Below are 22,889 nucleotides of genomic sequence, written 5' to 3' on the forward strand. Positions count from 1 at the left end.
GAGTGAACGAAGCAATAATGGGTAATATAGTTTGGTATTCACTCCTTAATAAAAGGGCAGTAACAAATATTGGGTAGAATCCTACAGCAACTTTCGTTAATAGTATTACAAATTTTGAGAATTATTTCACAAAATGTATCTCAGTTTGTAAACCCAAAGATTTGAATCTAAGAAGCGTTACTGCAGTGACAGGAGGATATGCCCCGACACAATCAATGCACCGATGTGCTATTAAAGGAACACCCTTGGATCGGTCGAGTTGGCTCTTCAAAAGAGATTAGAAAGATATTTTATAAAACAGAACATAATGATCCACACAGGTATCACTCGAAATTGCCTGGTTTTCCTTTTACCTCGTCGACAAACACGGTCGGCCATTTATTGGAGTCAAATTTTTGACTTCCATAAATGGCCGACCGTGTTAGTTCGTGTTATATAGTAAAAGGAAAACCACGCAATTTCTAGTTAAATGTGTGTGGATCATTGTATTCTACTTTTAAAACATCTTTCTAACCAATATGCATTTTTTCAGAGACCAACTCGACCGATCCAAGGCAATGTGCTCGTGTTCCTTTATTAGCACATCGGAGTAAAACCCCGAATGGTGATACAGTACCAACAAATCAATCAATCAATCATTCGAGGATCAATTGAGCCATTTCTCTAAAAAAGTGCAATGACCTGATGGGGGAGTTATATTCCTTGACGTCCTAGATTGGTCCATTCCACATATATAAAAGGGGAGTCTTGTCTCATTTTAAAATATATTCTTCTTTATTCTTTGTAAACAAAAGGGCAGAAAACTGTTTTTACTCTACATAAATACATTCTATGTTAATACAGACCTACCAACGATCTCGCATTCTGATAATATGGGGCTATTTGTAATGAATTAAACAAATAAAACGGGCTCCATTAATCCTAGACGTCAGCTGGGCATATAAATAAATCATTTCAAATCAAAGCAATTGGGAAATGCACAATCTGTTATTATTGTTGTTTTGTTTTTGTGATGTTGATGATATAACTAAGGGAATAAAAGTGTAGCTACTAGTTTTTTTTTCACGGCCGTTCAAAACGGGCAGGGTCGAACTGCCGTGTGATAAAGGCCCGAGCCGAAGGCGTAATAAAGTAAGAAACTTATCCGTTTCCGATGGGCTTGAGTTCTGTATGTTTCTAACTTCATGGTATGTACATGTTACATGTACATGTATTTTGAGAAATACATTTATTTTGAGATATTACCAGTAGTGTCCAGTGCCCTTAAAGGAACACGTTGCGTTGGATCGAACGAGCTGGTCACTAAAAAGCGTTTGAAACCGTTTGAAACCGTTTGTTATGAAATATATATGGTTAGAAAGATGTTTTAAAAGTAGAATATAATGATCCACACAAGTATCACTCAAAATTGCACGGTTTTCTTTTTACGTCGCGAACTATCACGGTCGGCCATTTATGGGAGTCAAATTTTTGACTCCCATAAATGGCCGACCGTGTTATTGGACGAGGTGAAAAGAAAACCACGCAATTTCGAGGCATATTTGTGTAGATTATTGTATTCTACTTTTACAACATCTTTCTAACCATATGCATTTTATAACAGACGGTCACAAAACGCTTTTCAAAGACCAACTCGACCGATCCAAGGCAACGTGTTCCTTTAAGGGTTTGAATGGCCGCCCCTTGGCAAAACTCCCAGCCACATAACCTCTATAACTTAATGGATCGCACATGTCTACTTTCTCATCTCTTCTATTACATGTATAGTCCATTCATAAATCTGTCATTCAAACCAAGGACATTGACAACAATTTCATAACTTCATGTTTAAAATAGACAGTTAATTAAGACGCATTAACCAAGCGTATTAATATTAAAGCCATGCCTTAGATTGCATAATTTGTTTCACACCGACTGCTGAATAATTGAGAAGCTTTGATAATGTGTCAGTCTACTTCAGTAGTAGCTACATGTCATGGTAATTATTGGATGAGGTTAGGCGGCATTTACAGGTTAATTAACGGTCTTACTCTTGGACATTTCATGGTCAACAATTTCTCTCTTTGGGGACAATAAATCAATAAAAGCTATATTCTTAAAGGCTTTGTATACTTTTGGTAAATGTCAAAGACCAGTATCCTCACTTGGCATGCGCCATGGTTTTTATTTTAAATTGTTGTCCCTTCCTCTTATCGCTGCGGTGTTTTGTTGTGGGTACAGTGTTTTGTTTTCAAAAGTCTGGTTTTGCTTGTATTTTAATGTTTTCTTTTGTGTTATGTTTCAGTGCACTCACCTACTCATTTTGTACAATTATATTTTTATCGTTGGCAGGGGTCTGGTTTTACACATCTTTTGATTACAGTTTTTATACTTTTGTTTTAACATTGACAGCCCCTGTACAACTTGTAACTATTGTGTATATCTAAAGAATAAAATAAATAAAACAAAATAAATAAATAAAACAAATAACTTGGGAAAATGTGGGATCAGTTGGTCAGAAAATAATGAAAGCAATCGGTTACTTTATTCATTTTGGGTTATTCATTGCTTCAACAGTTGTATGATGGACATACGTACGTGTGAGTTTGAATTGTTTTGAACAAAACGCCAATAAGTGTGAGTTACAATGTATACCGAATAAACGCCATGACAAACACACAAAAACGTGCACTGAGCAATATTTACGACGATAATGTGGGATGAACCGACGTATCACTCAGAGCAAAATCATGATGAGATTCCTTTGGTCGTTCGTTATGAGAGAAAAAAAGGTTGGTTTAGAACCATCGCACATTTTATTCCCTGGCCGATTGCGTGTTTGAACTCGTTATTAAAAAATAACTCCATAAATTATTATAGTTTATTATCACACTATAATCTCAAGAAGCAAGCGTCAGTTTGTACAGTATACACGGAGTTTATTAAAGGAGGTGCTGGAACACTGAAAGGAAATGAAAAAAGGTACCGAGGGACTTGGCCCAGTTCCCGCCTTTAATAAAAACCGAAGTTGTTATTTTGATTGAATGGAACAGTCCACGTCAATTTCCTCTACATGCCAACTGCACTGAAGAGCGTTTGGGACCAGTACTCGATCCATGACCTGCATTGTGTTTTTCCAGGATACCAACCATCAAAATACTTGAAAGATGCTTTATCAAATTAAAAAAAAAATACAAAATGTACCTCGTGTGAAAGGACAACAATATTAAGAGTGTCAAGGGTCCCGTGTAAAATCGTGCTCAACAGTGCTACATAAACCTATTCCGTCTAAACTTTTGAGAACAATGTCAGACAGTTACTCATGAATATCTTGGAAAATGCCAGAGAGCTCAACAAAATCTAGACCAAAATAGCTATGCCAACACTTAACTCGGCCACGTATAGGCCCTATTGCTTTCAAAACGCCCACTTTCTCAAGCAACTTGACCGCACCAGGGTCGATACAGTGGGCCTATAACAACAACCAAGCAAAGCTACGTCTTCAAATGATGGAAGACGTCAACCTGCAAAACAGTTGAATCGATTAAGAAAAAGCTCTAAAAACCCACATGTAGGTGTTTTTTTAGGGAAAGCACTTCACATCCATTACATTTATAACGCTTGTCAACCCACATTCTTTTGACTGTAAAAATTGATGTACATCCTTGCTTTTCTTTTACTGTGTAGTGTCTTGAACTGATGTATGACCCAAAACACATTAAACTCAATCCTACCCGAGCTAATTGAGTCAACTTTGACAGTGAGTTCAATACATCACCGTTAGGGGTCAAAACAAATTTTGTGTGTGAAGCAGACTGAATCACTCCGGAAGAATAATTGACAGACAAGTGCAGAGAGTCAGCGACCCACAGTTCTGTTGTATTTACTTGTAATTGAAAGACAGGTTCAATTTTGACCATTCCAATAAAACCCAGGGTCCTTTGGACGGAGAGAGATGTCAACTTTTTAACGAGATAAACAACCGTGCGTTTTTGACAACTATTTTGGCGCCTCTACATTAACCGGCGTCAAAGTTTAGACAAGAAGCGGTTAAAATGAGGAATATTGACTTCCCGTCATATAAGGCGTCACCCCCTTGCACTCGTTCCGCAGCGTGAAAAGCTGTTTATATTACTATGCAATGTGAACTCGTGTGCCTTTACAGTCGCCGTCATCTTCAGATGAAACTGTGAAGTTGTCATCTTCAGATGAAACTGTGAAGTTTGCGCGGGAAAAACATGTTGCTTTGGGATTTAAAACGCTGTTCAAAACGGCATTCTAAACCATGAGAACAGAGTGATCGAATTTAGGTGTTACGAATGTTCCACAGTTTGACACTGATCCGGGTCATCCGGCTCCCCTTGAGACCCGGAACGCGGGTTAATTCTGACTCATTTTTTTGTGTGTGAACTATACATACAAAGCCAATGTCCAAATGTCTTGCACTTATCTTCCTGCTAAGTTTACGCAAAGATTCTATACCAAACGTGTGAATCGAGTCCGCACGGTTTAAAACAGACAAGTTACTCTAAAACGCAATCTGTAAACCTTTGACATAAACCACTATTCATGTCTGTTTTATGTATATATGTGTTACAAGGACAACAGGTTTCGGGATTACTCATGGACCTTTATAGTCGGTCACCTGGCATACATGAACCTCTATTGGTATTCAATCAAACTCGACTTGAAACCGTGGTTGGGGCAGGGTGTCAGACCATGTTCAAAGATACCTGTGTAATTAAGAGTTACCATTGAGGAAAAGGATGCATCATCTGTTTGGGTTTAGTGCAGCTACCTGTAGTCAAACTACTCACTTGGACACAACAGTAAGTGCATACGGGACCCGTCTGTTGGCGCCTGTCGTCCAGGTGTCATTTCGATAATTGGAAATTTAATAGTGAAAAGCTGTCCACTGTAGTCATTTGAGGTATTAAAACGATGCTTGTGTGACGTTCTTTGGGGACTTCGAGGAGAGTCCCAAATTGAAATCACAAAATGAGGGACGCACATCTGATGAATTGGGGGGGGGGAGACAACCTCGATGTGATGAATATTTCATACCGAGACAGTCGCGGCTCTGCTCGCACTCGCTTCTGTCTTTTTATACATATAAAAAAAAAAGCTCTTACAAAATCAGGGCGAGTAAAATAAACCACCTTAATCGCCGCCGGCTTGAAATCGGTTGTCGATAAAAGCTTTGTACGAGGATACATCGGTGGAATACGGTACACGTGGTACACAAGCAGCGGGGGCGAACGCGGCGAGACCCCCGGTGGATCGGTGTTCGATAACGGTGGCCTGAATCTAGGGTTGGTCGGAGTCCCTGTAGACGCGACAGGTCGGTCTTAATGAGAGGGAGATGGTCTGTACAGCTTCGATCCAAGTGCAAGCCGTTTCACTAACCCCGAGGCAACAATCGTTATTCACTGGTGGGATGGGATGAAGGTCTGCTTCTTCTTTAGATGCGTCTTCTTTGCTTCACTCCTCGCGATCTGTTTTAAGCTTCAACTATGTTAGAATCACTCTGGGATTCGGTTGTTGCGTAGAGGAGCAACCCTGTCATCTCGCACGCGTGTATGTGCTTTAAAGGCGCTTGCTGCTCATTTCTATATTATATTTGGTTTGCGGTAACACCATGGGTGTATCTACTTGCCAGGTAGAGTTTGTTCTTAGAGAACTGTCTTGCTTTATTCTACTACTGCGGAGTAGATGTTCGGGGGTTCGGGAGACTTCCCAGTTCTGAAAAGAACTGTCCTGCTTTTGAACTATTACCAGGGCGAATGGTAACGAAAATAGGATGGGACTCTTACTTTAGCTTGTAGGATCGTGATTAACTGTATACTACCACGGAGTCAGTGCTTAAATTGGTCTCAACGTTTCGACTAGCTTGCTCTAGTCATCGTCTTAATTAGTGTCTTTGGTTTTTCAAAAAAAAAAAAATATTGAGTCTCCCTTCTCGTCACTCAAAGTACAATTTTTGAGGGAGGGGAGGTATTGGGTAATCATGTTAATGTATTCCTGTTGAAGCCAGTCACAAACACATCATTTTGAATAACACGTGCTGAGTTAAGAACAATTGTATTACAACAGCTCCTTTAAAGTAGCTGACTCGTGGAAGATGCAAAGTGCAGTAAGAGTAAAAGCTGATGTTTTTCGATTGTTATCAAAGATTTGAGATGGCTTTGGCCGCTAGGCACTAAAGCTTATTCGTTCCATGGTTTGATGTTAATGTTTACCAATTACATGTATGGTTATGAAGACCTGCCAGTGGCCTTGCCTGATTTTTATTAGACATAACCTACGGACCAACGATGATTTCTATATTTAGATATCTGGGGGTAAAAACGTTAGTTGTGATTAATAATGTTCACCTCCTTCCATCCACTCAGAAAAAAATAAATGAGGATAAGTAATTTATTAATCATGTCACCTTCGGAAGCAATATTCCAGTATAATGATGGAAAAACTCATTATATTTTCATCATCATTTTGACCGCAGTCGACCGCTACTATTGGTAATTACTCAAAAAAAAAATGATAGCATAATAACTTACTTGTCAACGAGCAATGGCGAGGTGTTGATTGTATAAAACATGACGAGAATCGGCTCCCTATGCAGTAACGTGTACAGGGTTTCTTTTTTAGAAAGAGTTATAAAAAAACTATGAATTACTCTCTCAAATATAAACAAAATCAGGCCTGGCTGAAGCCCCTTTTGTGCATCTGAAAACACACAAAAATTGTGGAACAAGGGTGTTTTTCTATCATTATTCTCTTGCAACTTCGATTACCAACTGCGTTCAAATTTTCACAGGTTTGTTACTTTATGTATATGTTGAGATACACCAAGTGAGAATACTGGTTATCGACAATTACCAAGGGTTTTCAGTGTCTTTGATGCAGATCTACAAGTTTTAAAGTCACTCATAATAGTAGGAGTATTTCTGAGGTCAGTCACATCCATTACAAACGGACATCTGCGTTACTGGTGCGAGTATGATTGCACCATGCTCAGTGGTTCACATAATACTGCAGTAAGATTGCGACTTTGTGCCATCTTCCAAATTCAGAGAAAATTCAATGGGTATTGACCTTGACAGCCCTTGACAGCTTGAGTGTGAAACAATGAATATGAAAGTCTGATTTTTTCCAAGATCTGATAAAAAAATATGCATAACACTTTAGGTTGATTTGATATTCAGCGATTCGGTCTACCGTAAAGATTCAGAAGATAGTTCAAATGATACTTTATAGTACTATGACCCTTCTGTGTCAGCGAATAGTTTGTGTGTGCTCGTATTCGGCAACTTGTGGAGACCATGGACTAAACAAAAAGGGAAAATAAAAGGACTCCGTTGGGAGCTCCACAGGGAATTTTGTTTACAAAGTCTGTGAAAATCTTAAAGAAAAAAGGGCAATGGAAAGAACAAAATATATCTCCACAGGGATGAATATTTGAGAATGTTACACTCGACGAGTGTGAAAGGCTCGTATTGTTACGGTCGTGTTGCAGAAAGAACATCCAGGTATTGGCCACAGTTTTTCCTATTTATTCCCAACAGTGCAAAAGTGCAATTACTTTAATTGAAGTCCAACCCTTTCAGAGCATCACTGAACAATGTGGGTATCCAGAAGTATTGTCTGTCTTAATCTAGCTGGTGATGCCACTGATTTCCTTTCGAAGTAATTGTTATTTCCCTAAGCTTTAACTGGATTTTATTTACAAAATAGGAAGGCAATATTTTGGGATCTAGTAACAAGCCGATGCTTCGACCCTAGGCCTTATCGTTTGGGTAAATTTGTCTCATGTACATCCGAACCAAACAGTGCGCTCTTCTATAGTGTCCACCATATCTTTAAAGTCACCTGGAAGTGGTATTTTTTTCAAAATAAAGCTTTTGTCACTAATATATGTGTTTTGATGAGTGTAATGTGAATAAACAGTTAACTAAGGTTTTAAACAATCAGTTCTTATGTTATTTACAAATTTAAGAGTAGACCCCGACCCGAGTGGGCGCTGTTCGTGACGTCAATCGAGGCAGACTTTGCCTGTAATGCAATAGATAATGATATAGTAAAAAATAATTGCAAAGTACATGTACGGACCAAGTCGTGAGTTTGTACGTTTCAAAAAAACGTTTTTTTCCGGCAATGCCGACCAGGTGTATTGCTGCTGAATGCAGAAAAACACTTTTTGAAATGTACCAACTCACGACTTGGACGTACATGTACTTTGCACATGTGTTTACTATATGCATTGCAGACAAAGTCTGCCTCGATTGACGTCACAAAAGGGGTAGGCGGAGTCAGCCCCCAAAACAACTTTATATATTTTTTAAACATATAAATCGTGACAAACAATTACTAAAAAAAATGTTTTATTGTTCGTAAGCATATACTCTTATGTTTGAAAGAAAAAGAATTCTATTTCCAGGTGACTTTAAAAAAAGACCATAAGGGTGTCGTTCGGTGAATTAATTTGATAGACTAATCTGGTTGGTTTAGACAGGTCAATCACCTTTCTTCAAGACAGGAAGTTGAGTTGGAACGCATCGTCTGTTGCATCTCCATATTACTAAAGAATGTGGCCGCAACCTAAATGAGTAGATCATGGTTAGGGCGGCATCGTCTTCAACCCCCCCCCCCCAAAGGGTTCCGAAAACGCCCAGAATTATAAGGTCATCCAACCGTATACAGAGTGAGACGTTAGTTAACTGAGTCTTACTACGGTTACATTGATCTTGCCGCTACAGCACAAACCGCCGAGAGCTCAAGGTGTAACTTCCGGAATACCGCCAACTCGCGTGGTTACACAAGAACAATAACGCCGACAGGCAACATTCTAAACTTGAGTATAAAGTCTTACTTTTGAACTGTGTAACGAACAGTTCGCAACAACTTCTCAAGCAATCCGAATATGTTTTCAGTTTACGACCAGAACAAGGAGATGGATATCAAGATGCTCATGTACGAGCCAAGAGAGTTTGATCGCTTCCACGACTACTTCGGTCTCGCCCGCCTCGTCACTCCAGCTACTCCCGTCTCCCGGCCAACCGTCACTCAAGCTGCTCCCGTCTCCGATCCACACTTCCTCCTGGAAGATGGTCAAGAAATCAAGCAAGATCAAGAACTCAAGCAAGACCAAGACTTCGGATTCTGTCCCTTCACCATCGACGAGCTGTCCCGAGAAAGCCGTCCACAGCGAGCAAACCGCTGGGTGGTTCCCAAGCCGACATGGTGCGTCTTCTGCAAGAATAACGGCGAGAGCGAAGAAGTGTATACATCCCATGTACTGAAGAACAGCCTGGACAAGGTTGCCTGTCCCAGACTACGAGCTTACACCTGTCCACTGTGTGGTGTCAACGGAGACAACGCTCACACCGTCAAGTATTGCCCGTCCAACCTCGGCAGCCTTCATCCAGCTCCGGTCAAGAATCAACCTCTTAGGGTGTACTTGAGCAGCAGATTCATCTCGTTCTTGGAAAACAGAATCTCAATATGACTGGACCAGATCCAGTGTAAAACAAACGGCTCTTTTCAGAGCCAACAACATTCAAAAAGAGATAATTACCATGTCTGTCATTTTCCGTACCCCTGTTCGAAATAAGATTGAAGACCAAGCAACTAGGTGTAGTTTACTAATATCACAATCTATTACCAAGTTCTAGGATGCCTTTGTCACATTTTTCATTCGTTGTCCCACCCTCCTATTTACACATAAAAAGCGTGCTCCATTTCACATAGAAGTTCTCATTCACTCGTTTATCTAATTTTTACTTTTCACAACCCTTTAACTTTTGATGCCACCAGATATCAACAACATTTCCAGCGTCTATTTCCTAAATTGAAATTTTATTCCCCCTGTCAATATTTAAAGCCGTCTATTTTGATGTACAAGGCCCTTTTTCCACCTGGCAGAGCGGGCGAATCTTATTTTACTTCCATCCAGATTTGAAAAATTATTCTCTTCGATGAACTATGCAAGAAAGCGCAGTGAGCCGGGTGAAGAATAACTCGTGTTGTACGTCAGTATAGGCTTGCGGGGGACAATTACACGCGCACATTCACACAACTCCGCATTGGTGAATTGGACCGTCATGATGCAAATAACGTTGCGGAGTTTTTGGGGAGAAAAATAGTTTAAAGACGATCCCACGTTCATCTTGAACACTTTAAAGGCACTGGACACTATTGGCCAGTCCTCAAAGTAATTGTTTGCATAAACAATTATTTTGTAGCAAGTAATGGAGAGCTGTTGAGAGTGTAAAACATTGTGGGAAAACGGCTCCCTCTGAGGTAACGTAGTTTTTGAGAAAGAGGTAATTTCTCACTCAAATAAAAAAGACTTCCGGCCTAGACCTTTTCAGGCATCTGAAAGCACATCAACGGTGTTTGTTCTTTCATTTTTCTCTTGCAACTTCGATGACCAACTGAGTCAAAATCTTCAGAGGTAATTTTATGCATTTGTGGGATACACCAGGTGAGAATACATGTGCTGGTCTTTGGCAATTACCAATAGTGTCCAGTGCCTTTAAAGTCGATCCCAAGTTCATCTTGATAACTTTAAATTGGGCAAAGATCTCAGCTGGGCTTTCTATGTAGACAACAATTCAGAATCAAGCCATTTCTAAACCGCATTGTATCTGTCTCGATGACGATGTATAAATTAAGTCCAAACGATTGATATCTGCTTTTTGAAATTTCTTCCATTCAAACAAACTGCCTGAAAACGATATCCCTATTAATGTCTGAAACTATTTGCAAGATTCGCCAATAAGTCAATAATTCTCATTAAGTGTTGATCCATTCATTTGTGCAATTACGATGGCCCACTGTTGTGCGACCGCCTTTCGCTTGTTATAATAGGGGAAATAATCAAATTTAGGGGGGAAATAATCAAATTGCGACGGGTTCATTACGTCATCAAATTCTATTACCAAAGAAAACTAGGAAATGACTCAAATCGAAAGAAGGTGTTGTGTTTCAAACTGTGAAGAGCGTTTAAACCTATGGTACAAATGCAACAAACAATAGTTTATGGACTGACTTTTCAACCCATAGCAGAGTCTTTCTCAATGGCTAAGATGGATGGGAGACTTTGTGTGTTTACGGGTAAACAGTCGAAACATGTTCAATGTTCATGGTGTGTTTTCGAGAAAGATTCTGCTAGGGTCGAAACGTCAGGCCATAAAGGTTTTTATTTATCAAATTATGGTACAGAAATGGGGCTACAGGTAAAGATGGCGGTTCCTAAATGAGCATTGTGCATTCAGGAAAGGTCCGGATGATCCAATTGTGCGAATATGGGTCAAGCTTAATTATCTTCTACCATACAATGGGGACCTAGAACCTACTGGTTCTGTGTGAAATTCTGTTTAAATTTTCTTATAATGGACACATGTGCAATGTGGAAAGAGGATTGAGATAGTTCAAGCAGGATGGAGCTATTGTTGTTGGCAGACTTGATATTCAATCAAACCACGGAGAAAGACGGTCACAATCTTGAGATTCGTCTTAGGGTTCGTCGTGGCCAAAATTGTGGTTTTTTGTCTTTTCAATTTTTTTTTTTTTTAATTCATTTATATGACGTCATGAACTCAGAACAGGTTTAGACTGTATTAACCGTATAATTCATCTCTATAACAACAGATAGTGTACCAAATTATACAGCTTTGGGTTAAAGGCTGTGGACACTATTGGTAATTCATACTCAAAATATTATTATCATAAAACCTTACTTGGTAACGAGTAATGGGGAGAGGTTGAGGGTATAAAACATTGTGAGAAATAAAGTACTTTCGAGATTTCAAGACCTCGGATTTCAAGACCTCGGATTTATAATTTTAGGTCTCGAAATCAAGCATCTGAAAGCACACAACTTCGTGTGACAAGGGTGTTTTTTCTTTCAGTATTATCTCGCAACTTCGACGACCGATTGAGCTCAAATTTTCACAGGTTTGTTATTTTATGCATATGCTGAGATATACCAACTGTGAAGGCAAGTCTTTGACAGTTACCAATAGTGTCCAGTATCTTTAAACCACTGAAGGCACTGGAAGCCTTTGGTATCTGTCAAAGACGAGTATTCTAACTTTATGTATCCCAACATAATATGCATTAAATAACAATATTTTGACTCATTTGGTCATTGAAGTTGCAGAGAATATTGCCAAAAAAACATAAATGTGTGTTTTTAGATGTCTAAAAGGCTTTAGGCCCAGAGTCAGATATATTTGGGCAGGAAATTACCTCTCAGTCAAAAACTATGTTACTCCAGAGGGAGCCGTTTATCTGTCTTTATCCTGTTGTTTTCAGAAACTGAAAAAGGTGTTTAAAAACTTATCAATAAAACCATGTCTGGGCGTATTCTCGTAGAACTCGTATTCTGTACCAGTTCGACCTATTTTCGGATCACACTGACTCAGAAATAGGTCGGGCTGTTTGGACCCGGAATCAAGGTCATTTATTGGCTACAACTCTTTAAAAAAAAGAAGGGTAGAATTGACCTTGATTCTGGGTCACCGTAGGGGCATAACCAGGTCAGACTGACCCGCACAGTGGTTGTAAATGGGACTATTACTTTTATTCCGCTAGTTTGATCTCTTTGGGGCTATTCTGACTCGGATTCCGGGTCACACTGACTCAGAAGTAGGTCAGGCCTCACGTGACCCTATTAAGTAAAGATCAATTCTGACTCGAAGGTGTTTAGAGTGTATAATGCAGTCTTTAGATCTCGGAATCTGCGCCAGTTTCCGGGTCACATTGACTCAGAAACGGGTCAGGTCCCTAGGAAACACAGAATCCAGGTCAATTCGTGACCCGGAAGTGTTAAGAGTGTATACTTTCTTGATATCTCTTTATTTGCGCCAGTTTGACCCTTTACATGTCATCTTGACGCAGATTCCAGTTCACATTGACTCAAAAAGGGGTCAGGTCCTTGGGAAACACAGAATCCAGGTCAATTCGTGACCCGGAAGTGTTTAGAGTGTATGCTTGTCTTGAGATCTCAAACAACCCTGTGTCTACACTTTAATCATTCCACATTGTGCATCTTAGTGGACAATAATTCTGCCTCCAATAAGGCGTAGTAGTTGATATTAGAATGCAATCCGTGGATCTCCTTGCCGTCTCTATAAATCCCACTCCGACTTAACCAGCAAAAATATCAGCTTGACACACGTCACCTACTGCTCTTAACCAACAACAGCCTCCGAGGCCAAATTCGGCATGGCTATTATACGTCTGAATTCCACCCTCTTCTTCATTCCATTTAACAAGTGGGATCTCAAGACCTTGACTTCCTTATTGTGCATTGTACAAGGATCTTGTTTAATGCGTCGAAGGACAAAGCTGTCGGAGAGCATCAACTGACATCACGAATGATGTCATGGTGTATAATTGGCTCTCTACAACTGTGCGAATGATGTAGACGTACATGTATTTCACACATTCTCCAATATGCCTCCCTGTGGAGACACCTTTTGTTCTTTCCATTGTTCCTGTACTCATGATTTTCCCATAGAATTTGTGCATTTGTACAATTCCTTGTGGAGCACTAAGCTTTTAGAATTTTCCTACGGAGATTCTCCTTTTTTGTTTTATCTTTGGTCTCGAGAAGGTAGCGATTAAAAGAGCAATGGCGTGCAGTAAAGAAGTCAAGCTTCAAGCACCGAATCACGAATTCACAGGTTGTTCACAAAAATAAAGGATTTGTTGTTTTAAATACTTGTGTGCAAGTCTCATTACTTTAATCAGATTGCTACTGCACAACATGTACATGTCCAAGAGCTCTATTCACGTCAGTCTGAACCACCGTTTTGCCGATTAATAGCATTGACAGACAAAGCTGCATCAAACAGGTGGTATGACATGGATCGTCTCGTGTGCACTTTGGTCCCACGTAACGTGTAAAGGAGACAAACTTGAGCGAACACGCGCGAACTTCGAACCGTATGTTGGTGTTAGCGTGTTTGAAGGACGTCGCATGACTCTCACTAGACTTGACTCAAGTCCCAATCCCGTGCCACCCCCAGTAAAATACTGTTTTGTGATGCTCTGCATTCCAAAATCTGTTCGGCATTCTCGGGACCACATTTTGACGGCGAGCGCGTACTGTATGCTACGTGTTGTTTTATAGTAAAGTTGGAAACATGCTCAGGGACCTTTCATACGAGAATGGGACTTGAATCAAGTCTAGACTCTCACTGTCTCTGGAACTTCAAATTAGAATGAAACGAGCAGCGTGCTATATCAGACCATGCATGACATCATTTATCGAAACTAAAAGAATTACGACTGTCTCTGGTTATGTTGTGCCTGGTTGCATTAAGTGATCAACTTACTTGTTTGCCCAGATACATCTGTTTTTGCAGACGTGATACAGCTCGACATCCTGACATTACGACCATCATTCATCCATAAAAACGCATAATATTACATCATTTGAGTTTGGAGGAGTACAGTCATTTCAGTCTCTAATTTCAATGACCACAACCACTCAACTTTGTGATGACTATAGGTCACATTAGGTGAGTCCCACTCCTGTTTACACATGGACACCGTTATGGTTACTCAGAAACGGCCGTGTGCGCACGTATGTAGGTTTCTCGATTACCGTATGAGGATAATTACAATTTAAAACGTGCTTGTGTGTTAAGTGTTACATACGATGTGTAAACCTGGAACAAACTGTTGGGTAGGCATAATGGTGTTTTCCTGAAGTGCACAGAACAAAGGAATGTCTACAGACTGACTGCAATACAAAGTGTGCCCTTACATACCGGAACTTGTGGGGTCCTGACAGCAACAGAACAATGGACCCCACAAGGTAATCTCAATAAAACATTACCAATAAATTGAACAATGCAGGACCCCACAAACTAGTTCCTGCAGGAAGGGCGTAAGGTGCGGAGCACCCATTGTTCTCGAGATCACACTAAATTTGTATCAAGTTTTAGCAATCATGTTGGCAAATTCTTGAACTCAACTATATTTTGTTTAAACAAAATCGATTAGCAATAAGTAATCATTTCATGCTTTCTGACACTGATCTTTGCTTTAGGCAAGATCTGGATTTAATTTCTACATATCCCACATGACACGAATAAGAATACGACAGAAAGGACAAACAAATAACGACACAACGAGGAGATACAAATTAACAACGTGTATAGATGGGAAAACAGTGAATCGTCCCCTCCCTCGTCCTTCTTAAGGCCGCATCCATTTTCTATTATTTTATTTCATTTAAATTTCTTTGTTAACATAAAGACAAATTTTATTATTCTTTAAACCTACTAATCTTTTAAGAACTTGAAACTAAAAGTGGTGATTTTACAGTGGCCAGTGCGAATTAACTTGCTTGGCGGCTACCTTTGAAAGAAAACAAGAAAAATGCCCTCATCCTCCTGTTTTGGGGAAAAAAAACGGACGATCAACTGGTACATTTTTTTACTTGGCCTAATCTCCCCGTAGCACATAATATAACGTTGTGTCAAGGTCTCTGTGTTTGGTCAAATCGAGACTTCTCGTGAAGTAGGTCGATGAAAACAAAAATGCAAATAAAAATAAAAATAGGTCTACAAATGACCTTAATTAGCACAAGTAGGCCAGTGATGATACTAAAATACCAATGCCGTGTTTATTAAGTACATTAGCCTCCAGCTCCAACTTTCTAATTGTCGAGGGATTAGATCCTTTTTATGCAAATTATTGAGTTATTGTAATTGATGTTAAAGGTATACATTGCTTGCTAACCTTTCGATACACATATAAAAACAAATTGGTTGTTCTGGACCATAAACGCAAAGTATTGGTTATACAGGACAATGGATCTTAAAGGTGGGTGTACTGTTGGTAATTACTCCACAAGTAATGACCATACAAACTTACTCGCTAGAGAGCACTAGAGAACTGTTGGTATTTGAAACATTGTTAGAAACGACCCCATATGAAGTGAATAGAGGAAGTGGGTTTGTTTTCACCGACAAATTTGAATCTGAAATAGGCTTGATGCTTTTCTCTGGCATCAGAAAGCACACAACTATATGTAACAAGGTTTTTTTTCTTTCCTTACTTTTTTGCAGCTTCGTTGACCAATTGAGCCCAAATTTTCACAGGCATGTTATTTAATGCATATGTTTGGGATACCGTCACAGCTTGCACCTTAAACCTGGTTCATAGGCCTACTTCCTGCGAGTGCGATTGTGATACGATTTTCTACGTCACTCAATCGCAACGAATAATTCGCTGCGAAAACAGCCATGTTTAACGACAAAATTCACTTCTTATTCGCATGAAGATGAGCCGAGCTTTAAGCATCGCTCTGTGGTAAAGGCTCCGACCGGCTACCCAAACACACATTATGACTCGCACAGGCCTCGAACTAAAGACCCTCGTGTTTTATAAATGAGCTTGATTGGAAATAAAAGTTCATCCGATTGTGAACTCTTATAATCTGATTTGTATGCTTCAAAAAAAAAAAAAAAAAAAAAAAACCGCACACACCAGATCTATAAAAACGGGCATTTAGTAAAATATTTATCAAAACGAGCAATATTTATTATTTATATTTCAAAATAACGAGAAACGGAAACTACTTTACATAACGCTTCAATTCAAACCACTTTCAAAGACAATTTAGGGGAGGCATTTAACGCCCCCTGACATCCTTGAGTTTTCGGTCGATAAAACCGAGGAGAAAAATACGATGAAATTTACCGAAATGGTGTCCCGGCCCAGTGCGTTTAGCGGCCAATTATCTCGACTGTAATTGCCGGCGTCCGTGTATAAACGGGTTGGGAAAACGAACACGAATTAAAATCGATGTGGAAGGCTGATCTTGATCGGCACTTCACGCGGGAAAAGCTTGTTGAATTGTTGATCACATTTTGAACCCATCAGGGTCTATACCTACCATCAAAATGACGTCCACAGCAGATCGAGATTCAGTGAAGGTTGTGAAATATTTACCCCGGACTCTGGAAACAGGTGTGCTTATGGTTTGACGGAGGCCTTATTAGAGGTAATAACAGTCTTGAATGACGCAGAACAAACTTGCCTGATCCGCCCCCAAAACAATAAAGTGAAGAAATGAAATGAAATCGATGGCGTTGAAGCCACTGGCCGATAAAACTAAAAAGTTAAACAGCTACTTGGGCGGAATGTTTTAACGGAAATGGTATTTTAACTTTTAATGTGTGTACACTTCTGAATTTTTCGTAATTATCGATTAAAAAACCTGGCCCCAACCTCAAGGTTTTGAAAACTAAAAACACTTTGCCGTTGTCGTGCGTCAAAGGACAATGATTTGACGTCATTTGTTGGAGTTTGCTTTGTTATACCTCCACGCTGCAACAAAGCGGCTTTACAAACTGGAGCTCCCAACTATGACGTTTTGAGAATACTTACGTAACAGAGCTTTTTTCGCAAATCTCTAGGAAAAGCGCTAAATGAGGGTACTCGAAATAATTGTTTTTTTACACAATTAAAATCCAATAATAATCATTTGACTCGATTTCCTTATTCATTGAAAACATTTGAAACGAAATTCAGCAAAGTTCACTACTTGACATTTTCGCTCCAGCAGGTCTTTAAAAGAATATTAGGAAAGTGACCAACTAGTTCTCTTGGTGTGAATTTAAACGAATTTATTTTATTTTCATAGCAATCAATGCCCTTTTCACACGACATCAATTATCAAGGAAGAGTACTTGCTGAGTTTTAGCATGGTTTTACCACCTCAATTACAACCTCGAACCCGGGGCTATTTCTAATATTGTACAAGGCACTGGAAACGACCAGCAATGGGCACGATCAAGGCAAAGCACCCACAGGGGGACATGACTCATTTTCCCCTCAGTCATGATGTTCGTGCGTCTCTGTAGCACATCACGTGATTGGTTCTCCACCAATAACAGTTCACGTTCTAAAACCGTGCTAACCAAACAAGTGTGAATTCACCTACAATCGAAACCCTATATGTGATTGTCCAATATCGAAAAAGCAACATTGACATTCGCTGTACAAACCTATTTGAATGTCCAATGTCCATTATCGAAAAAGCAACATTGATATTCGCTGTACAAACCTACGTAAATGTCCAATGTCCAGTATCGAAAAAGCAACATTGACATTCGCTGTACAAACCTACGTAAATGTCCAATGTCAAAATTCAAACAAACTTTACTGCCAATGCAATCAGGGGCCTCCTATAACATAAGCCTTTTTGAGGTATGGTGGCCGTGGTGTACTGTTTGATGTGGGTGCATATAGACAAATATACCCAAACCAAATTGTGTCCAACAACTTATCAAAATGGCTTATTGTCCCTCTTTTCTTTGTACTAAGCTCCCGTTGGTTTCGTACAGACTTTCCAACCGGGAAACCAATAGTCCTCTATAGGTCCCCGGTTCGAAATCAAATGCCTCTATATGTGTACTGCTCCTGATGTAAGATACCTTAACTCACACATGTTTTTCATTTCACAAACAAGTAACCTTTCTTTGCTATAGTTCGCTAGCGAAAATTCATTTAAAAAAAAAAATTCTGATTAATTTGTGTTGCCACTTGCTATGTAGCTTCAATTCGTTTGCAGGGTATGAACGAAAGATACTTCAATTGCGAAAACCAACTAATATTTTTTAAACTTCAGAACTTATTTATAGAATGACCTTCGATGATACAAAGGTTTGATCTCAAATGAGGGAGGGTAAGGACTCAGAATGGGGGGGGGGCGGTGACTGGGCCTCTCATTCAATGCGAAATTGATTTGAACATCGTGTACATCTTACAAAATGTTTAGTTCATTTTCAACAGCGGAAACCTACAACAATCATTCTAGCGTAAAATCAATCGCTCAACTGTGAGAAACAAAGAAGCCGAATGTTCAGGCCCTAAAATATGAATTTAGAGTAAATCAACATTAGACACGCACGCTCCTGGCATGATTCTTTCTTCCCTTCTCTCACAAAATGTAATTTTACAAATTATTTGTTCTACTTGATTAAGACTGCTGCTCCGCTTGTGGGTTTTTTAAACTGAAGAGAAATGAGTCATCGGTGAAAAAGAGTTGGAAAAGGTTGTGATATGGTTACATACAAGGGTGGTCTGTCTTAAATTTAAGATTCTTTTATGCGAACTGCCTGTTGCCCTTAAGGCACTGGACACTTTTTGTAGTAAAAAAAATTGTGAGAAACGGCACCCTCTGAAGTAACGTAGTTTTCGAGAAAGAGGTAATTAGCCTACTCACTCAAATATTTGAATCTGAAAAAGGGGTTTCGGGCATGAAGCCTTTTTGTGGCATCTGAAAGCACACAAATTATTTAATTGTTCTTCTTGCACCTTTGATTACAATTCAGTCAAAATTTTCACAGATTTGTTACTTTGTGCATATGTTGGGATACACCAAGTGGGAAGACTGGTCTTTGACAAATACCAAATGTGCTCAGTGCCCCTAGTTAAATATCCCGGTCTAAACTTGTGTCTTTGGATGTCAAACGTTTTATGGTAATGTGGATTTGCTCTAAATCAATGTTGACGAAACTTCGTAAAGCAACACACAACTAAAAAACGCAAAACAAATGTTCAAGAACAAAAAAGCAATTGCATTCAGAAAACAAACATATCGCATCTGTCTGTAGTGAATGAAATGATTTTTTAGGCCTCAAAATCGAACAAGAGACACAATAAAAACAATAAACATAACTAGATTGAAAAGTAATCAAAACTGCGCACATATTGTACAAGGGAATGAAGATTGAAATTTAAATTTTCAACCTGTAACCAAAAGGAGCGAACTTCAAAGTTCAGATTTTTTTTTTTTTTCATTTTACGTGGGAAATACACCCGCTTCTTTTCGCGAGCGGAGGCACCTATTTCTGCTGAATGAAGACACCCTGAAACTAGAGAAAGCTCAATAAACACAAAAATGGTAATTATTGATTTGACAACAATTTCAATCCCGTTCTAACAATTGACTGAGGCGATACTCAAACAATCCTTTTCGTTCCACAATGGTATCTCCTTTCCAAACTAATCGTTTCATGCAACGGAATCGTGTTTTTGTTTTGTGTGAAGCCATATAGATTTTTATTCTCTATGGGGAAACTAAACGCCAAGCCCGATTTAAACAAAATATAACAGACAATTGATCACCTTTTGAGATGATTAGAACCTATAGCTTAAAGAATAATGAATCTGTACAAAAGAAGACAATAGACATTAGACAATTCTCCTGAGGCATTTATATGATACTTCTCATGATGAAACTACTTGCTTCCTCCTGTGAAATTAAAGTCATGTGCCTCGGGACATGGTTAACAATATACCAGATAAAATGCTAATACTTGAATGTTATGTTCAAAGGCCGTGTACGGAGGTTGAGAACGGACATTATCCAACCCAGCTTATTTTGTTCTGTAATATGTCTTGTGGTGTTACGGATAATGTAAGGTGCTTGTTTGGTGATGGTGGGTGAAAGAATCACTCGACTGAAACTATGTATGTGAACCTTGTAGAACTGATGTACATTATAAAGGGTCGCTGCCATCACAGTAATAAAAATACAAGGGCGAATAAGTTTTAAAAAATTGACACCATTGGTAATTTCTCAAAATGTTTATTAGCATAAACCTTACTTGGTAACGAGTAATGGCTGCTGATGTAATAAAACATTGTGAGAAACGGCTCCCTCTGAAGTAACGTAGTTTTCGAGAAAGAAGTCATTTTCCCCGAATTTGATATCGGGACCTCAGAATTAGATTTTGAGGTCTCGAAATCAAGCACCTGAAAGCACACAACTTCGTGTGACTAGGGTGTTTTTTCTTTCATTGTTATTTCGCAACTTCGACGACCAATTGAGCTTAAATTTTCGCCGGTTTTTAAATTTGTGCATGATGTTGAGATACAACATCAAGTGAGAAGACTGGTCTTTGGCAATTAACAATAGTGTCCAGTATCTTTAAATAACGCTGTCTTTATTTATTTTACTCTAATTCGATTTACCAGACAATGAGTCAGTATTAAAGCCTACCTCCTGTGAAAACAATTAACTTAAATCTAATTTTGATTTCGAATAAATGTCTCTATTTTAGTGGAGGCAGCAGCTGCATAAGTTTAATGACAAACGTACAATAATTTGTTTTGGGGTGGTAAACGATGGCAAACTGTTTTTAATTAGCCTAAAGCACACAAACTTTAAAAAGGGAGGATCTTAAAAAAAAACATTAAACCTAATAATTGACCGGGTCGGTAGGTCTACTTATACATGAAAGCAATTTGATCATTCTCACATTCTTATGAGCGCAAGAATCCATTGAGTGCATGGATGTCGACATAACAAGTTCCTTCAGAAGTAACTTGAGTATAATGGTTATAATGTAAGGGCTGGCAATCAATGCCACATATCGATCACAATATTCTATCCTGAATCTCGTTCACTCCATTGTTAACTTTCGATGACAGCGATTATTAAATCTGAAGCACTTTGATCTAGGAATCATCCGTCCCCGTCACGCCACTTTGCAAGAAAACACATATTTGCTAAGGGCAACTGATGTGTACTAGCAGTCCTCATTAAAGGGACACCCCCACGCTCGCTGCATACATTGTTTAAGTGTCTTTCAAGTTCTTGATTCCTCATAAAGCAGAGCTTGTGATCTAGACCTTTTTTTATCGCATGCAACTCCATCTTGTTCATGTTCCTCGAATCGAATAACAATAATGAATGCTTATAATCATTTTGCAAATAGGGACCAGTCTCTCGTGTTCTTCCAGCTTCGGTTTGGTTAGAAACTCCAGATGGCTGCACCATGATAAAGGTCTATTACTACACACACATACACAACATTTGCTTGTAGTCTCCTCTTAAACCAAGTACTAAAATAAAACACCAGTTGATCGTCCTGTTTGTTTGGGATTTGTTGAGGGGATTATAAGAGCTTTTTTTTTTTTAAGGAGGAAAGACTAAAAACATTGTCGAGGATGCCTCACAAACAAGGTTAGGGGGTAACGCCCTGTTTCCGCCCCTCTTTCCAATCGTTTCCATTGAAGTTCCTACTCCTATAGGAGTATTTCACCTGGAAATACAGAGACAATCCAATGAGAATCAATTTCTACTGGGGAGAACAACAAAAGACTTGAGCATTGCCGGAAATTACTATCACCTATGTTTGTTAAAGTAGGGTAGATTGGCAAGTGTTCAAAAAATGAATGACTATAAATGTTCCTCGGTGGGAAGCACTGCAGCTGTTGACAATATAGACTATTTCGAGAAAGGATGCACTTTGAGGTTATCTACATAATTTGTCAGCCCAACATAAATTTGAGACTAGGAAATTACGATTCGTGCATGAACCGAATCGTTCCTGAGATTTCTGAGGGCTGGTGTCCGTACACGAATGCGACGGCCCGAAATGCGGTTGACACCCTTAGTTAGTATTAACTCGTAACGTTCGTGTCAAAATACTGTGACAGTTTTTTGCTGTTTTCTCAACAAGCAGACCCTGTTTGCAGCTGAAACATTTGACTTTCATTGTATCTTTCTTTGTAAATTCAGGTGCGACCTAAAAATGTTGGCCGATCGGATACTGTACATAGCTTATGGTGGGAGACGCTGAATTGTTTAAATTGTTTTCCTTTCAAATGTTACTTATAAATATGATAGACACACACAGTAGAGGACCAAATCAGAAAACATGTGTGTTTTATATTCCTCTCCATTACAGTTACAAATAAAGAATCTCCAGCCTAAAAGTAAAAGCCGTTTCCTCGCCGTATTAACCCAGCAGCCGATTTCACGAAACTGAACGCAACTGCGTGAGTCCATTTGTGCAACTTTTATGGCGTAGGTTGCGCCATAAACGTTGCACAAGTGGACTTACGCAGTTGTGTAAAGTTTCGTGAAACCG

General features: G+C 39.2%; 1 protein-coding gene across 1 annotated transcript; it reads left to right on the forward strand.

The window, feature by feature from the left end:
• The first annotated feature begins 1,731 nt into the window (after nt 1-1,731).
• On the forward strand, nt 1,732-9,484 carry LOC139937836 (nanos homolog 3-like). Its single transcript, XM_071933160.1, has 2 exons — nt 1,732-1,761; nt 8,921-9,484. The coding sequence occupies exons 1-2, from the start codon at nt 1,732-1,734 to the stop codon at nt 9,482-9,484; spliced, it is 594 nt and encodes a 197-aa protein (XP_071789261.1).
• The last annotated feature ends 13,405 nt before the right edge of the window (nt 9,485-22,889 follow it).

The sequence above is a fragment of the Asterias amurensis genome, chromosome 5 (genome assembly GCF_032118995.1).
Source record: "Asterias amurensis chromosome 5, ASM3211899v1".
Lineage (NCBI taxonomy): Eukaryota > Metazoa > Echinodermata > Asteroidea > Forcipulatida > Asteriidae > Asterias > Asterias amurensis.